This window comes from Rutilus rutilus (assembly GCF_951802725.1).
Source record: "Rutilus rutilus genome assembly, chromosome: 19".
In the NCBI taxonomy this organism is placed as follows: domain Eukaryota; kingdom Metazoa; phylum Chordata; class Actinopteri; order Cypriniformes; family Leuciscidae; genus Rutilus; species Rutilus rutilus.
The window spans coordinates 30,854,124-30,873,015 of NC_140232.1; the positions used below are offsets into that span (position 1 = coordinate 30,854,124).

General features: G+C 38.0%; 1 protein-coding gene across 5 annotated transcripts in view; it reads right to left on the minus strand.

The window, feature by feature from the left end:
* Positions 1-2,036: 2,036 nt before the first annotated feature.
* Positions 2,037-18,892, minus strand: part of fgd1 (FYVE, RhoGEF and PH domain containing 1) — a 45,703-nt gene continuing 28,847 nt past the window's right edge. For 4 of the 5 annotated variants that reach the window (XM_084389364.1, XM_084389365.1, XM_084389366.1 and 1 more), the window contains exons 3-17: positions 17,975-18,161; positions 16,687-17,374; positions 13,925-14,163; positions 12,633-12,789; positions 9,161-9,299; positions 8,892-8,950; positions 7,465-7,611; positions 7,227-7,319; positions 7,056-7,135; positions 6,832-6,862; positions 6,621-6,722; positions 5,263-5,391; positions 5,028-5,186; positions 3,490-3,636; positions 2,037-2,449 (exon numbers count right to left, since the gene is read on the minus strand). In XM_084389364.1, the coding sequence (XP_084245490.1) occupies positions 2,180-2,449; positions 3,490-3,636; positions 5,028-5,186; positions 5,263-5,391; positions 6,621-6,722; positions 6,832-6,862; positions 7,056-7,135; positions 7,227-7,319; positions 7,465-7,611; positions 8,892-8,950; positions 9,161-9,299; positions 12,633-12,789; positions 13,925-14,163; positions 16,687-17,374; positions 17,975-18,161 (2,627 nt within the window). In that variant the 3' untranslated portion in view covers positions 2,037-2,179. Of the gene's footprint in view, positions 2,450-3,489; positions 3,637-5,027; positions 5,187-5,262; positions 5,392-6,620; positions 6,723-6,831; positions 6,863-7,055; positions 7,136-7,226; positions 7,320-7,464; positions 7,612-8,891; positions 8,951-9,160; positions 9,300-12,632; positions 12,790-13,924; positions 14,164-16,686; positions 17,375-17,840; positions 18,162-18,892 lie in introns of those variants that run through there. The other variant, XM_084389368.1, reaches the window with a different exon arrangement.

Here is an 18,892-nt window from a genome sequence, read left to right on the forward strand (position 1 = left end):
ACAACACGGTTGAAAACGGTTGATATCCTCATCAAAACTTGTACCTTGTTTTTTATTTATATATATTCTATATTTATCAAAAGCCCCTCTAAATAAGGCAGGGATATCATTGAGTTTTCAATGATAAAAACTAGCCCGATTCATACAAACCCTCATGACCTACAATCTTATCAAATCTCACAACACCTCTGCATTCATAAAATCACTCATGCACACTCAGACAACAGGATAAATCTCAGTTATCCTGTAGGGAGAGCCCTGTCAATTCCTTTTTACACACGTTTTTCCTTCTCAGAAACCGATAAACATGTCCAGGTCGAATAAGTCGATTTTATTTTGTTTAAAAGAAAAACTCGGCTTATTTTTAGGACCATTAAGACTGTGACATTGTTTTCATTATAATTCCCATTATTCTCATTACTGTAACTTTTATTTAAATCAGCATAAATTACAGACAGTACAACATATAATACTACACTATAAATAATTTACTATTTAAATATATAATTTATTTTATTTTACATTACAGTAACGTAACAATGCGACAAAAATCTTAATGGTCATTAAAACAAGCTTCATTTACTTTATGCAAAATAAAATTGGGCTGACATGTTCTTGACAGGTTTCCTGACACTCACTCCTAGAGCGTTATGATGAGCGCCCACTAGGTGGCAGAGTACATTTGGTGGTGTTCTCTGAGCTGAAGGACCATGGAGTCAACAGGAAGCACATATTTCTGTTGTTTCTGAGTGGTTAGAACCTGCTTAATAAATATTCCTGCTGATTACCACACTACGTTTCAGAGATAAACACAGGCTTGCATAGCTAAACAACATTTCATGTGTCCAATCCTGTCACAATTCACTGCTGACTGCAATAGCCAATGTTCTAATATGTAATCGAAATCTGAAATCCAGGATTTGATCCTCTTACCAAGCAGATTATTGCCATAAATATTGGCCGGATTCGTAGTTGCTTTGCTTATTTAAATTCAACAAAATCGGTCATTCCATCCTGCTTCTGGTTATGTAAACTAGGGTATTTTACTGTAGACTCTCTGTGTCACCTAAACTTTTCACAAAACCAGGCCAAACATTCATGCCACCTCGCCATACTGACAAACTGTCTCACTTCGCTATACCAAGTGTGATCCATATCGAGTCAGGGTGTGTTCACACTTGTAGTTCGGTTCTCTTGGTTCGGACCAAAAAGAAAATGACACATTTAGACTTGGTTCTCTAAGCATTCACACTGTCATTTTTAACAACGAAGCTAAAGATAAAAAAAAAAAAAGGCTTTTATGATGAATATTTTGCTGAAAACAATGCTGTGTGTAAGACTAAATGGCTCATTGTATGTGCGTTCATATGATTGGTATTTTTTACCAGCTGAGAACTCACAAAGGGTTTATAAAAATGTATAAAGGAGTCAAAACAGCACCAGGAATTCTTCCGTTACACTCTCAAACGAAGATGTGCTGCAAGGCGACGACGTTTCCGACGCCTGTGCCAAACTGTAATGGGCATCATAGCATCTTTGACGAGGAAAAAAGTCTGTTTTAGGGGCACATCTCGTGACATCGTGTCCTGTTTTTGGTTCGGTTAGATGTCTTCGGTCCGTCTGGCGTTCGTATTTCAGTCGAACCGCACCAGAGTTCGTTTGGAAGCGGACAAGAGACTCATCTTTTCAGCTTGTTTGGTGTCACCAGGGTTCAGATGGTAGCGTTCACACTCATTCAACTGAACCGACAGAGCAATCGCACCAGAGTTCGTTTTAATCGAACCAAACCTGCCAAGTGTGAACACACCCTTAGAAGCATCAGTCGAGAAACCACTTCACAACTAGAACAGTCGATTCAGCAAAGAAACTGCTAGCGACCGAAAGAGTTGATGAACGTAATCGCTTGTCCTCTGATAAGTCGTCTTTAAAGTGTGCACGCTTTTGTCAGATTGTTCCAAACACTGGTCACTCACACAAGATGAGCAATAGACAGAGAAACGTACCTGTAGATATTTCATGCAACTTACAACTGACAATTAATACAGATGTGTGTAAGAAGGTATATGTGTGTGAGTGTGTGTGTGTGTCTGTATGTGTGTGTTTTGTCTATCATATCCTGTCGCTGTGGTCACATTTGTACAGTTTGTGTGTGCAAAATTATATCATATTTTTCAGCCAATCATGTGCTTTCTCCTGTAGGTACTGTCTCCTCCCCTTCCTCTTCAAGGGCTTCGGAAATCGGACCATTCGACTGCAACTCCTCACCCCTGCCGGCTCTCGACAAAACCTCCATCCAACGTCGCTGCAGTTCCTCACAGTCGGCACTGAAGTAAACGGTCAAATGACTCTGGCTCATTTTGAAGGCGAAGCGACGTTCTAGACGGTCACTCGATTCAGGTAGTGACACCTCGAATCCGATGAGGGGAATACTGCGCTGAGCTTTGACATCCTGTGCGTATGGAGAGAGAAAAACAGAAGATAAGATCAATACTTCCCGAGTGAACCATTAACGGATCACTGTGTACATTAGTCATGGAATGCACACTAAGGCCTTGTTTACACCTGGTGTTAACATCTGTCTGGGGAAATCTGATCGAAAGACAGATCTCCTGGTAGTAACATGCACGCCAAACCTCCTGTGACCGTGTGTGACCAAATTTCATGCTGACGTCAAGCAAATTCTGTGATGTCTTGTGCATGTTCACTACTGTTTAAAAGTTTAGGGTTGGTAAGATTTTTAATGTTTTAGAAAGAGTCTCTTCTGCTCACGAAGGCTGTATTTATTTGTTCAAAAATACAGTAAAAACATTAATATTGTCAAATGTTATTACAATTCCAAATAACTCTTATTTTCAAATATAATTCATTTCTGCAATGACAAAGCTGGATTTTCAGCATCATAACTCCCATCTTCAGTGTCACATGATCCTTCCTTTGTTGCTCAAGTAAACAGTTGTTGAAAACAGTTGTGCTGCTTCATATTTTTGTGAAAAAACCATGAAACATTTTTCAGGCTTCTTTTGAATAGAAAGCTCAAAAGAACCGCATTTATTTGAAATAGAAATCTTTTGTAACATTAGAAATGCATGTTTCTCATCTTTGATCAAGTTAATGCATCCTTGCTGAATAAAAGTTTTTTAAAAATCTTAGTGACCCCAAACTTCTGATTGGTAATGTATATATTTAGGCTTTTCCAAACCTTTTGATTATATGGGTCATTTCTTTAAAATCCACATGGAACAGGCAAAGTTCAAAACCTTTGTTTTAACAGAATGGTTGATTGACAGGTGAGTATGAAGTCCTTTGCTTCTGTGCAGGACACATCAGGCATGAAAATGATAATCCAGGTGTACATGCAGTCATGGCGGTTAATATTCTTCTCGTAAATGCAAAAAATAAAAAAATAAGAAACCACATCCGTATTTTACAGTTACACACATTTTCATAATAGATGTGCATAAACCTGTGGGTTGGTTACTGCAGACTTACCTGTGGAGCACCATAGATATACAGCACCAGTGGTTCATTTTCAGGGATGACGAACCAGGCCTTCTGCCATCCACGGCCGCTTCCCTTCTCCATATGATGTAGGAAACTACACAGCACACTGTTCTCAGCCGCCACTGAGGCCTGTTTCTGTACGAGGGGGAGAACAAGTTACAGTTACTGTCATTTCTACTAGTCAACAACTAGTACTTTTCATATTTTTCATAGTCTTGTCTTCTCCTTTCTTGCATCTATTTAGCCATATAGCTATACTACCAGTCAAAAGTTTGGAATAATTTTTAAAATGTTTTTGAAAGAGGTCTCTTATACTCACTAAGGCTGCATTTATTTGATCAAATACAGTAAAACAGTAATACAGTGAAATATTACAATTTCATTTATTCCAGTGCAAAGCAAAGTTTTCAGTGTAACATGATCCTTCAGAAATCATTCTAATATTCTGATTTGGTGCTCATTTATTATCAATTATTATTGGAGCTCAATTATTTAGTCATTTTTTTAAATTATTATCAGTGTTGGTTTTTGCTGCTTAATATTTTTGTGGAAACCGTGATAATTTTTTTAATTAATCTTTTATTAATAAAATGATCAAAAGAACACCATTTATATGAAATAAAAAATGTCCGTAGCATTTTGATCTTAAAGTCCCCGTGAACCGGAAGTTGCAAACGACTTTTCTCCAGTGTTGTGACATATTTCCCAGTGAAAAGGAATATTGAACAGAGGGCAGGGTTTTACTCTAGCGCTCCTCCTCTCCATCTCTGCTCATAACAGACTAACGGTTTGAGGGGAGTGGTTAAGCGTTTCCCAACCCAAGCCGTCAAACCTACGTCATCAGAGAAGGAACGCCATTCCAGACCGGAAGTAACTTTTCAGACTTTGATTAAAGATTACGACGGCAAACAATTTTTTTCTGTGTATTAACTTGCACGGATAAATTTTTCATCACAAGACTAGTAATATGCGCTAACAAAGTAAATAGGGTCAATTTTGATTTCAGTTGGACTTTAATTTAATGCGTCCTTGCTGAATAAAAGTATTCATTTAAATACCTTACTTACCCCCAAACTTTTAAATGGTAGTGTATCACCATTTACACAAAAATATTAAGCAGCAAAAATAAAAACATAAAAAAATGAATGATTATAATAAGAAATGTTTCTTGAGCAGCAAATCACCATATTAGGATGATTTCTGAAGGATCATGTGACACTGAAGACTGGAGTTAATGATGCTGAAAATTCAGCTTTGCATTACAGGAATAAATGACATATATACTGAAATACAATTTTACAATTTTTAATAATATTTCACAATATTACTGTTTTAACTGTATTTTTGATCAAATAAACACAGCTTTGGTGCGCATAAGAGACTTGTTTCGAAAACATAAAAAAATGTTAATGATCCCAAACTTTTGACCAGTACCTTAGGTTTACCTAAAGCATTAACACTTCTTCTTTGCAAGCACTGCTATTTCCTTAAAGAAGTGCCCATTTAGAGCGTGACCTTTACTTTACCTCTAGAATGGAGCGACGTCTCTGTGTGCTGTTGCTCAGACTGGCAGGAGAGGGCGGCACTCCCACTAGCATGGTGTAGCAGTCTATACACACACGGTTGGCTCGGTTGTTATCGTACAACAAACGGGCGCGGAACTCCGAACACTTTCCACACACCACCTGAAATCAAGACCCACGTCAGCCCACTGCATCAGGAGCATGTGGACTTACAGAGTTATGGTGCTGTGTAACGTACGTGTCCGCAGGCTTTGCAGTGATGCCGTCTTTTGGTAATAGAGTTAAAAGGCTCCTGACACTTCATGCACAGTGTGACCTCTTTCTCCCGGATTGGAGTGGGCGCTCTCTTTCCAAGCTCTGTGCAATTCTGAAAGCAAAACACGATCAGAGAATTCTGCAGTGGCTGCATTAAGTATTCACACACCTAACCCACACCTAAAAGCCATTGCATTAGAGCAAGTGTCTTCTTTAAAGAGGTTTGCTTTGAAGTTTTGCCACTTGATTTGAAATTTTGTTAACTAATGCAATGACATTCATGCATATTTAAGTGTGACTTGAGCATCAAAAGGCTCATTGGGGACACTGTATTATGCATTTATTCACATAGATCTGGGATTTTTAAAACTTTTGATGCCACAGAGCCCCAAATATGGCAAACCCTTTGTGAGGGATATAATACCCTTCCTAATATATAAAGGCAGCTATATATTTTTATGCATAAAGACCCATTTGTGGAACATATTAACATATTATGAACTATTATCTGGGATTTAATATATTATTATTTAGTAGTATATAATAGTATAAGTGTAGTAATACACTTTTTATATTATCTAGTCATCCTGATTTGCCAAGTAGGACATGTTCCTGGATCAACATATTCTGAAAATGTTGTCCTAACCATATCTATATCTATATCCCTACCCCTAAACCTAACCCTACACATAAGTTATCCCTAAAATCAGTGGGAACTGATAGTGAATAACACTGATGTAGAAGCACCTAACCCTGGTTGTAAGCCTAAACTTGACATGAACTGTAAACTTGTCCCTCAAATCCGATTAGTTGATCGGAATGTTGTTCCAGGATCAACAAAGATGTTGACCAGGAACATGTTGTACTTCACATTATAAAAATAAAAACATTTGATTAATCTCATGATTTACAACCGGTGTTTAGAAAAGCATAATAAAATGATTTAAAATGTAAAAAATGTAAGATGTTAAAATGTATTATATTTAGAAATTGTATTCATTTATTTACAATATTTTTCTCTTGACCCCCTAGAGGTCCCTGGACCCCCTAAACGTATAGTATTATTCATATACTATTATAGTATTTATTAATATTTTTTTTATTTACAGTTTTAGTAATTTTGTTATGTGCTTTTGCTGTCACTTATAGTTTAATATTTATAATTAGCTTTTAGAAATTTTTGTTTTAGTTTTGGTGGCAACATTTCTATTCTATTCTATTTCTATTTCTAGTTTTTTAAGTTTTACATCCAATATTTACACTTTATTTCAGATACATTTTTGTGCCATTTTAGATTTAGTTGACAATAACAACACTGCGAGTGATGAAATCAAAACTAACTGGAGAGTTGGGAGGAGTGAAGTCCTCCTCCCGGAACGAGCAGTTGAGCATACGGAACGTCTCGAGCGTCTGTTCGTGTCTCTGTATAGTGGCCTGGATTGCCTGTGAGAAAGTGAGCAAGAAAGAAAAGATGAGAAAAATGTAAGCGGGAGAGTTATGGTGGAGAGATGTGAGAACCTGCGATGTGACGTGCGGGAGGAGAAAAGATTACCTGAATCCAATCTCTCTTCTCTTCTTCCGTCCTGGTGAAAATGAAAACGACAAACATTGTAAAATCCCAAAAGCCGCACATATTTCTCTTGTTTTTCAATGGCTCGTATGCTTTTCTCGGGTATTTTCTCCTAATCCCCAAAAGCTCGGACAACATTTCTGTGGTTGTCAATCAACCTCAGATTTGATTTTTTAAGCAGATGAAGCACATTCCCTAAGCCGTACCTTGCTTGCAGTTCAAGCGAACGTTGTTTTCCGGATACCAGAAAGGTTCGTGGGACGTTCATGCTGCTGGTCTCCTTCAGCTGTGAAACAATGCAGAGTGAATCCACCGTTTGATAACAGCAGATTTATTGTGAACATGACACTGTAAACAAGATAAAAACACGTCGAAACCTCCATGCCGTCGACATCAATCCTCGCTCTCACTCCAAATTTCTGTCCTATCAGCCTCAGTTTAGGGACGCAGTACAACAACCGGTCATTGAACTTCAGAGAGAGGAGAACAACGTTAAACATGCATGATTGACCAAAGAACTACATTTACTACATTTACAGAAAGAAATCATTTTGAGGAATCATTTACAGTATGTTTAGCTCAACTAGTGAAACAGCTTTGGCATGTTTGACTCACCAGAATGAGGTATCGATCCTGTGATGTCCCATTTTTAGCTGACAGTTTCAGGATGTGTCCCTCTTTAATGAGCTCATTAGTCGGGTTAACGATGTCCTCTTCTCCACCGAGCAACTCGTACACCTTCAACAGCTTTCTCATGCGCTCCTGAGAGACAAAACATTCACACGTTTGTAGAGACATTTATCATTCATTTGCAGTGAGCATCCAAGCTGATCAAATTCGACAGTAGCTATGTTTCCATCCAAAGTTACGAATTTAACTTCGCATCGCATAAAAACCTTTGCGAAATCATCACTTTCTGGGAAATTGCCGCAAAATATCAGTGATAAAATGGAAGTCGCTGCTATCGGGAAGCCACTGTGTCTCTTTTTTCATACATTATAAATGACTTGCGTCTCAGAACGTGCTGTCATGTTATCTTGCGTTCGGATGCCTGGTGTTTGGGAAAGCAATCATGTGATACACTTCTGGGAGGGAGTTAAACCAAATTACTTTGATGACAGACTTTGGCTCAGGCATTTCAGAATGACCAAACCAACATCTGAGATGCTAGTTAGTCTACTTCTCCAATCACATCCTCTGTCGAGGTCATGTGATTTGTTGTTTGATTCTCTTGTGTCCTGTTTTAATGTAACTTAATGTTTGTATGCATTTTAGAGTTATTGATTACTCATGGACAGCACTTTGGTCCATTCTAATGGTTTTGAAAGTGCTTTATAAATAAAAGTTGAGTTGAGATGAGTTAAAGCGAGAAACTGGACTGATACCATTTGTTCTGAGTTGATGTGGTGATTGAAATTGAGACTTTTATAATGTAAATCTTGAATAAAAGTATTGGTAACTTGAATCTGATGTAAATCTTTCTAATATGGGATGTTTTCAGATTACAATCTGTGCTAGCTAACCAATTAGTTGTGTATGTGTTATGAATTATATTACAGTATAGTAGCCTCTTTCAGACATCCTCTTTGCCTCTTACAGTATAATATTTATTGCACATTGGGGATGTATTCTGTAAATGTGTTTCCATGTTGACTTATCGAATAAAAAATTATCCACCTCAATTGAGCGAATACTGTTTTTATGCACATTTTTAGAATGTATGCATATCTTGGCATTTCCATACAGTGTTTTTTTTTATGCGATATCCCAAAATTCGCATTAAAATAGGTGTATGGAAACACAGCTATTGTCTGTTTGGGTCAGTTCCACAGGGAGGGAGGTATCTCATGTCTCAAAATGAAGAACATAAAAAAACATAGGCAATTAACAGCTTCAAATGAGAGACTTTCTAAAACAGACTGCACATTAAAGAGGCGACCATGCTTAATTACAAAGGGATGTTAAGTGGCAGTGCTGGTTTTCACCCCAGTTGGAGTGTGGTGTTGATCTGTGGTGCCGTGGTTCATCTGAAATCCACTCACCATTTTCCTGATGGCAGCGTTTGAATGTTCTGCCGCTGTGGCGATCAGCTCCAGAGATTCTGAAAAGAAAAAAGGAGTAAGGTCTTGATATTCACAAGGTGTCATTTTTCCATTTTGCCTTTTATCTTGGTCTGTCAAGCTTGCATGAGTCTTTTGACTGAAATATTTCCAGGCACATGCACGAACAGTTGAAATGAAACAGAAAGCGGGCTGCTGTGGTCAGTGGAGGAGATAAGGCCCATTTCAGCGTTCTGCCGTTCTGCACTCACTCTGAGCGTCTTTGAAGTCGTCCGCGTCTTCTGGCAGGCGGTGCAGATAGTCTTTGAGCAGGAGCTCGTAGCGAGGGATCCTCTGCACAGGCTCCAACATGTGGTGCTGTAGGGTAAGATTCCCACACATCTCCTCTTTCTGCAATACACACCCAAAAGAATACGATGACTAAAAAGAAAATATGCACCGATCCATTCCCACACACAAATGCAGAACATTTGCAAAGACTGAGACCTTAAAAACAACATGAATCGAGACTCTATTTACACACTTATTTTGCACAATTCATATGTGGCACATAATTATAAGGAAAAGCTCTCATTCAAATACATATTAAAATACAAGATATATTATTCATATTACTAAAGTATATATATATATATATATATATATATATATATATATATATATATATAAAAATAAAAGAAAACTAGTTTTCATTAAAATATATTATATATAACTATATATTAAAATATATATACAAGCATCTTTACTTTTTATATTACAGCATTTTACAACATATATATATATATATATATATATATATATATATATATATATATTATGTTGTAAAATGCTGTAATAATATACATATATATATGTGTGTGTGTGTGTGTGTGTGTGTGTGTGTGTGTGTGTATATATAGTATGTTACTATGTGGTTACTAGACTGTAATATTGCTTTTCTCAATGTTTAATACTTAAAATTAGAGGTTTACTCAAATTCTTGCGCAATATTTTAAAACATTTTCCTTTTCACAATGCAATCAAATCCTGCTAGTCTCCGCCTAGATTATTTCCCAATGAATATTTAGTTTCACTCTGAAATACATCATGTTTCAACAAGTTAAATGTATTGAATGAATGCGGTTTCATGTTGTCTTTAACAATAAGGCAAACTCCCAAAGCACTGCCGAACACAAACAAGATAATTCACTGGTAGTGTAAGCCTTGCGTGATGGAGCCCATGACATGCCTGATCTCCTTACAGCAGTCCTGTGATCTCAGGCACTGGGCCTCGCACACTCTTGATATTCTTCACACAGTGGCAACCAGAGACGTTTGAAGTGCAGCACCAGGCCTGATTGGGGCGCCATTAGTATTCACCATAACCTACAACTCCCCAAAAACAATCCCGCACCCACAGCGATTCACTCTTTCATCTGACGCACTCAATCACCGCGGAGCCGTTGGGAGCGCTCTCGTTATTTTTAACACGAACGCTCTTGTCTCAGACTGTGAAGGTGGATTTGGTGGAGTGCACCTGGAGAATGAGATCACTGTATGACTAACACACGCTCTGTTCATTCAGTCGTCGGGTGTGAATTATGCAGGGTTGCGTGCAATTAACACTCATTATAACGGTGAGGGGGTTTTCACACATTTCATCAGAGAGTGTGATCGTCAACAGTACTCGCCACATCTGACTGTTAATAGCAGACAATCTCTGCCGTGACATTATCACAATTTGAATTTTTAAGAGAAATTTTATTCCAGCTCCAATTGTCGTTTCACACTTACTTGATATTCAGAAAATCTATTCAATATATTCGCTGTGTTTTAAACTCTAGTAGTAGCATTTTAGATACGCCACTCAAAAGTCCATTGCATATGTGTAGTAGGGTGGTCCTCATTTTTAAAGTCTCCAATTGTCATGCTCTTAACCCTTCAAATTGTTCCTTTATCTAAGAAAATACAGCATGCCAATTTTTATGGCAGTAATATAATAATTACTGGTAGCTCAATAGCTTTCTGAGATTTTGATGATTTTCGTAAAAACAGATCATTTGAATTGGTATTGTACCTGGCTAGTAAAATTCCCCAAAAAATCTCCATAAAAGCATCTACTGCACCATATATTCCTAAATATGTATTTTAGATACATATCTCAGTTTACTTATTGTAGAAACTAAATCCAAATGAATCCATCCATGACTTGGTTTAGCAGATTTACCTTTCCTGGTGGAATCAATACATATTTCTATTGATGATCACCTTGGTTATTGTTTGGGTTTAGAGCACATTTTTTGGTTTAAAAAATGACATTACGTTCCTTGAAACTGACCCGGAACTTTGGCCGAATCAAGCAGATTATCAGGAGGCACAGGCAACCATACATGCAATGAAAGTAGTCAATGATCACGCCGAGAGAGGAGTGGCTCTGATTCAAGAATACAATGGCTATCTCACACACTCTGAAGAACAATCGCAGTTTCTCCTTCATGTGGTGGAAGATCACCGACGGATCTATCCAGACTGCAAAAAGTCAACACTGGCTGCTGAGCATCAGAAATGAGGGATTGTTGAAAATGTTGTGCTTTTTTTGAGATTGTTGTCATTGTTGTCATGTCAGTGTTGCTCTGATTTCAATAAAATGTAGTTCATTTGCAGCAACTTTTAATATGACTTGCATATCACAATAACGCCGCACAGCTTAACATAGGCAATCTTCCACATGATTGAGCTACCTCTAAATATAATTTTTTTTGTCAACATTTTTGCATATTTCTTAATTAATATTTCTTAATTTATAATTTTACTCACCCTCAAGTTGTTCCAAACCTGTATGAGTTGCTCTCCTCGGTTGAACACAAAAGAAGATATATTGAATAGAATGTTGGTAACCAGACCGTTGACGGTAACCACTGACTTTTATAGTAGTAAAAAAATACTATGGAAGTCAATGGTTACCGTCAACTGTCTGGTTACCAACATTCTATTCAATATATCTTCTTTTGTGTTCAACCGAGGAGAGCAACTCATACAGATGTTATACTTCAAATATTTATACATGATTTGAATGTTCTCTTTCAAAGATTTGTTCGATATCTCACTATGGGAAACGCCTCAGGCGTGACCAATCCTGGAAGCACCAATTAGTCAAGTCAAGTCAAGTCATCATTTAACAATGCAGATTGTTCCAAAGTGGCTTTACAGTGATAATAGAAAATTAAAGTAACAGAGATTGTTTTGGCTTCATAGCAGCTCTAGAATAAAGTTATTGTCCAGCTAAAGTTAGTTTTGATTGATTCACTTCCGTCGCAACGATCATTAGTTATTAACTTAGGGGCCGCTAACACAACACCGTTTAACAGAAAACTCTTAAGTTCTCTCTGCGCAAACGCAAACATGTGAGAACGCTGATGGCGTGCACATGCGTATTACGAGTTCAGTCTATAGGTATGCGTGTTTGAATATATGTGCAGGCGTGTAGTCCTTCCCTACAAACCAACCCTCAACAAACTACTTGTCTGGCCTTAAAATTTATAATACAGAATATAACTGTTAATAGCAAACAATCTCTGGCGTGACATTATCACAATTCGAATTTTGTCCAATTACACCACATCTGTCAGTTGATAGACCAATCACGACAGTCCTGCCTCCCTCATATATATCGCTGCTTTTTCTTATTACAGAGCATTGCATCCTTAGCATAGCACAACGCATTTAAAGTTCCCACTCTGATACCTGGATGTTGTGGATGATGGCTTTGAACTGAGAGGAGCGCTGCATCCAGGTGTTCACGAGCTCCATGGCCCTGTCAAAGTTTTTCACATACTCGCCATACATCTTCAGGAAAGGTGCCAGTTTCTGCAGGATGTCCCCGATGCGGGGGTTCAGATCCCTGAGGGGAGAGGGTTTACAGAGTTTACTCTGTGAAAACACATATGTGGCTTCTATCTGCTTAAATTCTGAATTCAAAACACATCCAAACTTTTCTAGTTGTCAAAAAGAAAAATTATAGTTCCATCTCTAAAATCTGATTGCATGAGCTACTGTAAAAACCATTGTAAAATAGTCAACCACTTTGACAACACATCAGTTTAATACTCTATTAATGAGCCAGGTCTGAAATATAATTAGGCTTATCAAAAATAATATCATTTTTACTGGGGTTACTATTAATTATATAGAGCATTAACATGTTTTTATGTAACCATATTATCGCCCAGCTCTTTATATCCTCATACATGCAGGACACTTATATAAAGCAATACATACTATATGTTAAATCTCAAATGCCTGATTTTTTTAATTCACTCAAAAAAACTGACCAAAAATGTATGCACCTCTTGATGGAAAGAACATCACATCATTTATTTTTTATCAAGAGGTGCATCAATTTTTGGTCAAGATGTTGTATTGACAATACAAGAGTCCAGCACTCTGTAAAGTCTCCTCCAGCACATCCCAAAGACTTTCAATGAGTTTGTCAGGAGAAAATTATTCTTCATGCTCCTCACAACCATTCTTTCACAATTTGAGCTTGATCTTGACATTGTCATCCTGTAATATGGCCATGATGTGTCTTCCTACATGTTTGTTTAAGAAATGAAAAGCTACACACTCCATCAATTAGGGTTTAGAAGAACTGTTGCCAAACATATGAATGCCAGAAACATAATAATCACTGCAATAATGATCATATCATTGACTCTTAAGCATTTGCCTATTTAAATCCAAACAGTGACTTATTTTTGGCTGAGTAGTGTATAATATATAGCAAATCTTAACTGCATGATTGCTTGTATCGTGGCAAAATTCAACTGCATTATCGCTCAGCTCTAATCTGCTAAATGTGACTGGAAGGCATTAAGATATTAACATATAATAAACATTAACATCATGAATTTCTGTAAAGCTGCAATGTGTATACAAATACATTTGTCTTGACGGCAAGATAAAACATTAGTTAGGGGGTAACATTACCTCTTAACCATAGTAAAATCAGTCTCACAGACCATTTCTGTCTTTCTCACCATTCCTCCATGCGTTTCTCCAGCGCGGGCAGCAGGAACTGCTGGTGGAAGCAGTAGATGGAGCAGATGTTGGAGAAGATGCCCATGACCACCTCGCAGGGGAAGGAGCTGCGAGCTCGGGCTTCCTCCATCAGCTGGGCGCAGAACACCTGGTCCAGGAGGTGCAGTCTGGACACGTAGGCCTTCTCCGTATGCAGCAGCTCATTAGCAATGTTAAACACCCGCTGCTGGAACGACAGCTGTGAAACCAGAACATGTTGGCTGAATGATGACAGTTTGGACACACCTGTGACAACAAGATGGACTGACGTGTGTGCTTTTAATAGTAAGAACTTTAAAATTAAGTGCGTGTGTGTGCGTGTATATATATATATATACACACACAAACACACAAAATAGGCAAAATAGTCTCACCAAGGCTGCAAAAATACATTAAAATTTAAAATAGCTGTTTTCTATTTGAATATATTTTAAAAAGTAATTTATTTCTGTGATGCAAAGCTGAATTTTTTAAACCCCTGATACATTTTTCCTAGTATTTTTTTAATGTATAAAAAAGTACATTTTAAATAGAATTTTTGTAACAATATAAATGTCAGTTTTGATCAATTTAATGCATCCTTGCTGAATAAAAGTATTAATCACTTTTTTTTATCTGACCACAAACTTTTGAACATTAGTGTAATAAAATATAAATAAAATATATATGTAATATAATAATAATATACCGTATGATATATATATATATATATATATATATACAGTGAGGAAAATAAGTATTTGAACACCCTGCTATTTTGCAAGTTCTCCCACTTAGAAATCATGGAGGGGTCTGAAATTGTCATCGTAGGTGCATGTCCACTGTGAGAGACATAATCTAAAAAAAAAAAATCCAGAAATCACAATGTATGATTTTTTAACAATTTATTTGTATGATACAGCTGCAAATAAGTATTTGAACGCCTGAGAAAATCAATGTTAATATTTGGTACAGTAGCCTTTGTTTGCAATTACAGAGGTCAAATGTTTCCTGTAGTTTTTCACCAGGTTTGCACACACTGCAGGAGGGATTTTGGCCCACTCCTCCACACAGATCTTCTCTAGATCAGTCAGGTTTCTGGGCTGTCGCTGAGAAACACGGAGTTGGAGCTCCCTCCAAAGATTCTCTATTGGGTTTAGGTCTGGAGACTGGCTAGGCCACGCCAGAACCTTGATATGCTTCTTACAGAGCCACTCCTTGGTTATCCTGGCTGTGTGCTTCGGGTCATTGTCATGTTGGAAGACCCAGCCTCGACCCATCTTCAATGCTCTAACTGAGGGAAGGAGGAGGTTCCCCAAAATCTCGCAATACATGGCCCCGGTCATCCTCTCCTTAATACAGTGCAGTCGCCCTGTCCCATGTGCAGAAAAACACCCCCAAAGCATGATGCTACCACCCCCATGCTTCACAGTAGGGATGGTGTTCTTGGGATGGTACTCATCATTCTTCTTCCTCCAAACACGTTTAGTGGAATTATGACCAAAAAGGTCTATTTTGGTCTCATCTGACCACATGACTTTCTCCCATGACTCCTCTGGATCATCCAAATGGTCATTGGCAAACTTAAGACGGGCCTTGACATGTGCTGGTTTAAGCAGGGGAACCTTCCGTGCCATGCATGATTTCAAACCATGACGTCTTAGTGTATAACCAACAGTAACCTTGGAAACGGTGGTCCCAGCTCTTTTCAGGTCATTGACCAGCTCCTCCCGTGTAGCTCTGGGCTGATTTCTTACCTTTCTTAGGATCATTGAGACCCCACGAGGTGAGATCTTGCATGGAGCCCCAGTCCGAGCGAGATTGACAGTCATGTTTAGCTTCTTCCATTTTCTAATGATTGCTCCAACAGTGGACCTTTTTTCACCAAACTGCTTGGCAATTTCCCCGTAGCCCTTTCCAGCCTTGTGGAGGTGTACAATTTTGTCTCTAGTGTCTTTGGACAGCTCTTTGGTCTTGGCCATGTTAGTAGTTGGATTCTTACTGATTGTATGGGGTGGACAGGTGTCTTTATGCAGCTAACGACCTCAAACAGGTGCATCTAATTTAGGATAATAAATGGAGTGGAGGTGGACATTTTAAAGGCAGACTAACAGGTCTTTGAGGGTCAGAATTCTAGCTGATAGACAGGTGTTCAAATACTTATTTGCAGCTGTATCATACAAATAAATAGTTAAAAAATCATACATTGTGATTTCTGGATTTTTTTTTTAGATTATGTCTCTCACAGTGGACATGCACCTACGATGACAATTTCAGACCCCTCCATGATTTCCAAGTGGGAGAACTTGCAAAATAGCAGGGTGTTCAAATACTTATTTTCCTCACTGTATATATATATATATATATATATATATTTTTTTTTTATTTTTTTTCTTGCACCAAATGTATTTATCCCTTAGAGTTAATTAAGCTGTTTATGTATACTGCATATATGTGTTTATGTAAATTATATGTAAACTATATGTAAATGTGTCTTTGGTAATACAGAGGTACCCAAGAGTAAGATCAATCTTTGATAAGTTATTTAATCATTTCCTCACCTTATAAATTAATCAATGAATTAATGACAGGCATGGTCTCTGAAGAACATACTGCATATATGTGTTTATGTAAACCATATGTAAATGAGTCTTTGGTAATACAGAGGTAACTAAGAGTAAGATCAATCTCACCGTATAAATGAATAGTAGGCACGGTCTCTGAAGAACACACTTCTACTCACCTCAGATGAGTCTTGTCGTTCAGCTTTAGGCAGAGGTTGTAGAGCCATTGGGTTCATCTCACTCTCGTCACCGCTGCCCTCTTCCATATCACTGTCTCCCTCCGAGTCTCTGCCGCCCTCCACACCGCTGGCCCCCTCTCCTCCGGGCCCCTCGGCATAGGCGCAAGGAAGCCCGGGCCCTGGGCTGCACGGGCAAATCTCCCTCTCGTGACCGACCCGATCCTCATCCCCAACAAAGCACAGCTCCTCACTGTGTGAGGGCGAGCTGATACTGTCAATACCGCTGTCTCTATTGGCCAGCTTCCCATCCATCTGTGAAGGTGGGAGGGACAAGCGTTCTGAGGGGATTTCTGATTGGTTGGCTGTGAGGTCCCTCATCTCCATATTGTCCAGCAGTTTATCAGAGGCACCGTAGCCTGATTCCATAGAGAGACGCTTTTCTGAGCAGGACGCCCCAAGTTCACTGTCATCCTCCTCGGTTTCGTCCACCTCGTCTTCCTCCTCTTTTTCTACTTTCTCGACCTCCTCCTCGGCCAGCGGCGCCTCTAGTGGTTCCTGAAGGGACGTGCAGGGCAGGATGAACTCCGATGGTGGAGGGCTAAATGACCCAGGAGCGGCTTGCTGGTCCGGGACCCGTGGGGTACACATCACTCCGCCTGTGATATCTGGAACCACGATGATCTGCTCCCTGGAAAAAGGCACAAAAAATGTGTATATGTCTATAAATATAAAAAACACATCACATTGTGAGCACCACATAAAAAAAAATAATAATAATTTTTGTCTTGTTTTAAAAAAAATATCTTAATATCCTTAAGACAACATAAGTTTACCTGAGAAGCCAAATTGCATTAAATATTAAGATTTGTTTTCGGGGAACATAAATTGAATTAATCCTTACTTATATTGGCAAGTTAAATTAAATTATAACTAGAGTAAATAAATAATAAATCAAATTTAATAAGATTTATGCTTAAAAATTAGAACCTATAGCTATATTCTCTGAAAAAATCTTAATATCTAATGCAATTCTGTTTCTCAAGGTCATCTTGTTTTTAAGGATGTTTAATTTTTTTTACTGGAAAACAAGACAAAAATACTGATTAATAAAATATTTGTTTGCAGTGAGAAGAAAGATTTAACTTCTTGTTTACCTGTGATCAACAAACGGAGATATCATTACTTGAGAGCACCAAATCAAATCTGACTGTAGTTATGAATAATAAATCTACCATAATCGCAAAAAACGGGCTTCAGCGACAACCACTCGACTGTTGTGTTCTCTTACCTCTCAAACTTCTCAATGAGCGAGAGGACACAAGTGGGGGAGGAGCTTCCCTCTGCTCTCGGTAAAGTGGCGCGTGATTGGCGAGGGTCAGCGGGGAGTGGGCGGCAGGGCGGGGGAGGGAGGGGCTTGTCCGGGGGGCGTGGCCGTCGAGCGCCCTGCTGCTGTAGATGAGGGGGTTTCGGGGGCACTGAACGAGACAAAATCAATACAGAAATCAATACAGTGAGACTGTACGATCACATGACTGCACCACAGAAAGACACAGATATTAAATTAGAACAACCGGGTAGAATAACAAGTACTTTTATTAGATTGCATTATAATTGTATATCATATTAAATCATAAATTAATCATGAGGTCATACAGTAAACATTAAATTAGTCATCCCAATTATTTTTTTTATTAATACTTTTATTAATTTATTACTAAATGTATTAATTTACTAGTGAAATTTTTTACAAAAAAATCTATTTAAAAAAAATGCTGTTCTTTTGAACATTCTATTCATCAAAGAAAAATGATCACGGTTTCCACAAAAATATTAAGCAGCACAAAATAATCAGTATCAAATCAGCATATTAGAATAATTTCTGAAGGATCATGTGACACTGAAGCCTGGAGTAATGATGCTGAAAATTCAGCTTTGCATCACAGGAATAATATTTCAGTGTTTTATTGTGTCTTTCTTTGATCAAATAAATGCAGCCTTGGTGAACATAAGAGACTTCTTTCAAAAATATAACAAAATTCGAACCGACCCTTAACTTTTGAAAGGTAGTGTATCTCTCAAATCTCATTTGCAAATGTGCCTATTTCAATCAATCATAACACATTTACCTCTGTACTTCACATTAACTTATTGTATGGCTTCAGAAGACTTGATAAATAGCATAAAAGTTGCCAGTTTGTCCTTTTTA